Here is a 6,368-nt window from a genome sequence, read left to right on the forward strand (position 1 = left end):
CCGCGGCTCGCAGCGCCGCACCCCCCGGAACCCCGCGCGCTGTCCCGGCCGCGCGCACGGCGCACTCGCGCTCCGGAGCCCCTCCGAGGTGGAGTCCCGGACCTGGGGGCTACGGGGACCCAAGGAAACCCGGATTGTCGGGGGCAAAAAAAAAAAGACAAAGGCTGGCGGATGACGACGTCCCCTGGCTCACCTGCAAAGGGACGTAGTTGACGTTAATAAACTGCACCGGGGTCCAGACGCGCCAGTTCATCTGCAGCGCCGGCCAGAACCGGCTCCTCATCGTGGCGGCGCAGGCGGCGGCGGCCTTGCCCTGGAGCGGGGAAAACGCGGGGGGACCGGTCGCCACCGCGCTCGACTGGGATCGCGGCACCGAGGATTGGGGGCCCGAACCCTAACACACCCGGGGGGTTCGAAACCGTGGATTTTGTCCCGTTTACACGGAGACAGCACACACGTGTGCGTAGCGGCGCGGCTACACCGAGCTAAGCTTCCAGTTGGAAAAGCATCTGAACGGCGCACGCCGCTCACACTGCGGGCGACGCTCGTCCACGAGCCTCAGCGCCCCTTACGGAGCTGACCTGATGATGTGACGAATGCTGCTCGCTGGCCTGGGCACCAGAACTGCTACTTATGACCCAACTGTCAATGCCTCCCAAAATAATCTCCAAAGTGGATGCATTTCCAATTGAAACTTGTCGCTTTTTTTTCTAAATGGACCCCAATAAATTGATTCTAAATGTCATCAGAAAGGATAAATACATAATAGCCACAATGAAAAAGAATAACGAGAGAAGGCCTCTCCTGCTACAAAGATAAAAAATACTATAAAATATGGTCATTAAAAGTCTGGTAGCAACAGCCAAAAAGTGTGTGTGTGTGTGTGTGTGTGTGTGTGTGTGTGTGTGTGTGGTGGAAATGAATAGAAGCCATCAAAAGAACAGAGTCCAGATGATGGCCTGTACATATGGGAATGAGAATATGATTAGTTAATGTTTCAAAATACCAGGAATTGCTCAATAAATGGTAATGAGACAATTTTCTATTTAAGTGGAAAACAAGACAGAAGTATATCTCCCACTATAAATAAAAATAAAACTATAAGAATACTAGAAGCATAGGAGCATATTTCTGTTATCTTTGGGTTTGTCAAAATGTACAACATAAAATCATAAGAGTAGAAGAAAGTGTAGGAGGATGTTTCCAACACCTTCCTTTAAGGAAGCACACGAGGGAAACGACAGATCTGATCATGTGGGTGTTTTTTAAAACTCCTCTGTGGAGAAAGATATTATAAACTTATATAACTTATTCGCTTTATACAAATGTTTTAACTTTATACGAAGTTAGAAGGCAAATACCTAAAAAATGGGGAAGATGTTTGTAACTTGTACTTGGCAAAGGATTGATATCCTTAACATACACAAATATATGAATCAGTAGGACAAAAAACAAGCACTCTAATAGAAAATCAGCAAAGTTTGCAGAAGCAATACCGGTAAGCATATAAAAGGTGTTTGGCTTCATAAATACATAGAAAATAACTTTCACTTATCAGATAGCAAACTACTTAAAAGAAAAATACAATCGTGGTTATCAAGAGTGTGGTGAAATGGACCCCACAAGGGACAAGCCCGCAGGGCTAAGCCCCGGAGTCAAGGACTCGCAAGTTACAGGGACCAAGTTACAGGGACCGTAATAAGCCAGTTACGTGCCCCGCGGGCCTCGGCTTCCTCAGCTGTCAAACGGGGGAGAGGCGAGCTAAAGTGCCGTGAAGCACTCGCCGCAGCGCTCGGGACAAGGCAGGTGCTCGATGTGTGTCCGCAGTTATTATTGTGTGCCACTGCACAGTCAAGCAAGGACAGCCTTTTGGGACAATTCCAGGAATTAATCGACTAGGAATCCTTACACAGGAGGGACCGGCATGTGGTGAAATGCTGTGCAGTCTGTACCGTGATGTCTGTGACCCAAGAATGCTGCAGCCGACCTGCGCGTGTGATTGTGTGGTCCCACGTATGTCACTTACGTGTCGGGCACTGGACATAAACGTGCGGGATTTTTGTTTTTAGTGAGAACATATTCCCTTCACATTTGGAAGGAAACAGAGGAACCGCTGTGGCGCCCTCACTTCTGATGTGGGCGCCCTTAGCTTCCCCCTAGCTCGGACTTCCTAAGGATTCTGCAAACACTGTGTACTATCGGGGACTTATTAGCAATTAGTGAAGTTTAAACATCTTTCCTACTTGTCCCCAGGGTCACTTTAGACAGTGAGGGGTATTCTCTTTAGTAACAAAAACTCCAGGTGTCCTTTCAGATTAAAACCTGAGTGAGCGGCTCTTACCTCCTGTGACTGGTTGAAACAAATTACCTGCAGGGCAGAACATGACACGTCTGGGGCACGGGGCAGACTGGGAGAGCGGGTGAGAGGGGTCGAAGGTGCCAGCAAACTGGGGAGGGACTGGGGTCGGGCACATTAGAACACCGCTCTCGTGCGGTGGGCTCCGTGTTAAGTCTATGCTGTCAGCCTCTTCAGGGCACTCAGGACGTCCAGGCACCGAGTTAGCTCAGGCTTCTGCAACGTCCCTGCGGCCTGAAACTCTGGACCACGAACGTCTCCCGTAGTCTGGCGAGGCCCCTGGACTCCATTCTCGGAATGTTTTGTAATGTGTAAAATAAAATACAAAGGACTACAAAGGAACCAATTACATGGAAATACTGCTGTCAAAATGTAGAGAAAACAATTTCATGACAGCCTAGTATATGTGCTTCTTTTTTAACAGGCTCAGGGACAAGACCTAATGGCAAGTGCACGGAATGAGGAGCATAAGTGACATGGAGGGACATCTGTGTGATGTCTCCTGGAACCTGCAGGCACTGCTAAGACTGCTTTTCTTTCAACATTCATCAAGGAAAATGTGAAACGTCCATTTGAGTGCTGTGACAAGGTCACAGAGCCTCTGAATGAATGCCACCCACAGATGCCAGGTTAAGAATCCCTGAGCCAAACGAAGAGCTGTCCCAGGTGCTATAGCAGAGACCAACCTCCAGGAAGTTCATGACAACGAAGAACAAGCACAGGAAGGCGGGCGCAAAGAGCAGACGCTCCAGGAGCAGCCTCTTGACGGCCGCCAAGGGCACCTCGGGAGGGATCCAGCGCTCCATGAGCAGGTAGAAGTAGTGACTCAGCGGCCCTGTGAAGAAGAACCTGGGCCCGCGGGGTGAGCCGGACTGCCGTCCTGGGTCTAGGCCCCCAAACCCCAGGTCCCAAACCTGCCTCGCTGCGGTCCCTCGGCACTGACCACACAGGCCTGTGGTCCTTCTAAAAAGTATTCTTTCCCTGATCGGGTTCAAGCGTTCCTTTTGCCGCTGACAGAGCAGACCCGTTCCTGCCTTGGAACACTGTCGGCTCAGTTCCTTCCTGATCGTTCTCAGTACTGAACCCACCACTGTCTCTGTCACTCTGCCCCAGGGCGTCTCTCACTGCTTGTCACGATCTTATTTGTTTAGTTTACTGAGCACCCTCTCTTCGTCCCCGAGAAGGCAGACGTCAGGGCATCCTGTCTGTCTGCTCACTGCTGGTCTGCAGTGCCTAGAGCAGGGCCTGGCTCAGAAGGTGCTCAGCAATAAAGAAATGGGCCCGTCCCTGACGTTAGAGCTTTTCGTCACACTTTCTCAGGGATCAGCAAGGGTGGAACGTGGCGCCGTGTGCCAGCTACTCTGCGTTGCTGCTCTGCATTCCGAGAACAGAGCCCGGCCACCACACCTACTGGGACAACAGACCAGCAGCTCCATAAAATTCAAATAAAAAGATGGGCAGGGACCCAGGGGTCTTCCAGCTCCGAGGCTGAGAGTCTTTGAACAGTGGTCCCCGCTGTTTCCCACCTGCTGTGGAACGCTAAGGGGCCAAGGGCAGGGTTCTCAGTGCGAGGAGGAGACGGAAGTCCTGAGGGTGGAAAACTACTTGCATAGGGCCCCCCAGTGATTCGGAGAGTACCCCTCTTGGGGGCGTTACAGCTTTAAATGCTTACGGATAAGCATTTAAATAAGCATTAACGTGATGACTGACGTTAACAATGCTTACAAGTCCAAAAATGATATCTGTGAATTTCGAATTGGAAAAAAAATCACCCTTGTTGCAAAAGACTTCAAAATAACACACCTATACAAACACTATTGTTGGCCATAGAACTCGGCAGATTTAACTGGTAAAACTTCTGAATCTCTGTGCTTTTGCATTTCAAAAAGTGGTTCCGTAGCTGGTCACCTAAGTATTTCTTTTCTGGATGTTTACGCTGTGAAAGTAACTGGGCATACTTGAGCCTGTTTTCCACTTTCAGGATCTCTGAGTCTTGAAGTCTGACTTTAGGTTCAGGTGAGTTACCTGCCCTCAGTTCTCTCAGCCCAAGGAAGATGGCCACTCCCACCCACACAATTAAAAATAAAAACCATACGAAACTATAAAATAAGTAAAATTAACATTAGCCACTGTTCTCATTTTTTCCCATGATTACTTCAATGCTTTAAAATTTTATTCTAATTAGATTATTCCAGAAGCTTGATCTCTATACGCTAGCTTTGCTGTACTTAGTCAGCTAGTGGGTAAACCAGCCCCTTCATGAAACTCACCCAAAGATGGCATATCTGACAGGGCCACTGACATCTGGCTTTTGAGAGCACCCTTCTTTTTTCCACTTCTTAATCATCTGGGCCAGTAAGTTCCCAAGTGCAGACAAAATGCCACTGTGGACAGAGAGGTAATAAGAAAACAGAAGCAACTAGCAGGCATCTGTCCCTGCATGCAGTTAACACGACTGTTCTGACACCATGCAGGGGATGGGGACACAAATCCTTATTAAAGCAGCTGCAGGGTAAGGTCCTTGCATCAAAGGATGGAGATAGCAGAACTTCACACACGTACTCACGCACGCACGCACACACGCACGCAAGATCTCCAACTGGGGGACTGTAAGAATGTCTGAATCCCAAAGGTGATATTATGACTGTAAAAGGTTACCATGTGTGGGGGGAGGCGTGTGTGATGAAGGGGCACCAGCAGGGGTCCTCACGGTGAAAATTTCCCTGTGGTGTTGGATACACAAACCCACACATGTGATAAAACTGTATAGAACTAAACACACACACACACACGTGTCCACGGGTGCAAGAAAAGCAGGGGAAATCCGATCTGCGGGCTGTATCCACACCAGTGTCCTGGTTGTGATGTCGAATTAGTTTCATAAAATGTTCCCAGTGGGGAACACTGGGCAAGTGAACATCTCCCTGTATTATTTCTTACAGCTGCATCTGAATCTACAATTATCACAATAAAATTTCCAATAAAAAGATGGAGACAGGCCCAGTCACTCTGTGCCTTGGTATATAGCTGCCTTCTGACCTCTCAGAGCTAAAAAAAATCAAAAATTCTTAGTGTGGGCAGTACAGACGTTGACCTGATCCTTGGCTAATTCTTTCTCATCCTCTCCCTTGCCCACTGTTCATTTTCTCAGGGACAAAGACCTTTCCACGCTTGCTCCTCCCTCAGGACCTTTGCACGTGCTGTATTCTCTGCTGGAGAGCTTTTGCCTCCCTTCTTTGCTTGGCCTGTGCCCTCCCTTCATTCAGGCCTCTGTTCACCTGTCACCTCCTCAGATAAGTTCCCTGACCACTTTATCTGTGTTATATATTTACCTGCTTTCTGTCTAGTTCTTCACTAGAATGCAAGCCCTATGAGGGTCCCCTATCTTAATCACTGCTGTATGCCCGGCACACAGGAAGCACGCTGTGTGTACTTATGAAAGGCTGAATTAATAAAAGGGAACAAACGTGAAATTAGTTAACTAAAAGTAATGAAAGGGGTGATGTCTCAGAAAAAGTTGTGTTCCAGATCAAAGGGCGGAGCTAACCAGCAGCACCCGGGGTGCTTTGTCAGCTTCTCCCAAATGCAAAGCTAAGAAAACAAATCTGAACTCCTCCCACCCTGCTACGCCTTCCGGGGCCTTTCTAGGCTCCCCGCGCTAGTTCTCGAAACAAATGCAGGGATTAACAAGCAGTGCGGAGCGGGGCTGGTGGGACTGCCCCCAGCCCAGGCCCCATTCCCCGCGCGGACGAGGTCTGCAGAAGCCCTCCTGGATTTTGTGCTCCGCCGTAGTCTGGCTTCCTGGTGCTCAGTGGAGCCTAAGAATCACTGTTCAGAGCCGAAAGCACGAAGCCGCACGTGCTGAGCTCCGCAGGTCGCTGTCAGCCGCGGGCTCCGCTTTTCACACAAAGCCCCCTACAGGAGGCGTCTGTGCAGCTGGGTCCCCCCGCCGTCCCCGCGCCGGGCCGCCCCGCGCCCGGTCCCGTCCGCTCCGCGCCGACCTGGTGGCCGC

At 49.8% G+C, this 6,368-nt stretch overlaps 1 protein-coding gene across 1 annotated transcript in view; it reads right to left on the minus strand.

The window, feature by feature from the left end:
• Nucleotides 1-6,362, minus strand: part of PXMP2 (peroxisomal membrane protein 2) — a 7,700-nt gene extending 1,338 nt beyond the window's left edge. Inside the window, exons 1-4 of the mRNA XM_006909962.2 lie at nt 6,358-6,362; nt 4,627-4,740; nt 3,043-3,205; nt 194-313 (exon numbers count right to left, since the gene is read on the minus strand). Coding sequence (XP_006910024.1) covers nt 194-313; nt 3,043-3,205; nt 4,627-4,703 — 360 coding nt within the window. The 5' untranslated portion in view covers nt 4,704-4,740; nt 6,358-6,362. The remainder of the gene's footprint in view (nt 1-193; nt 314-3,042; nt 3,206-4,626; nt 4,741-6,357) is intronic.
• Between the last annotated feature and the right edge of the window lie 6 nt (nt 6,363-6,368).

The sequence above is a fragment of the Pteropus alecto genome, unplaced genomic scaffold, assembly GCF_000325575.1.
Source record: "Pteropus alecto unplaced genomic scaffold, ASM32557v1 scaffold213, whole genome shotgun sequence".
Lineage (NCBI taxonomy): Eukaryota > Metazoa > Chordata > Mammalia > Chiroptera > Pteropodidae > Pteropus > Pteropus alecto.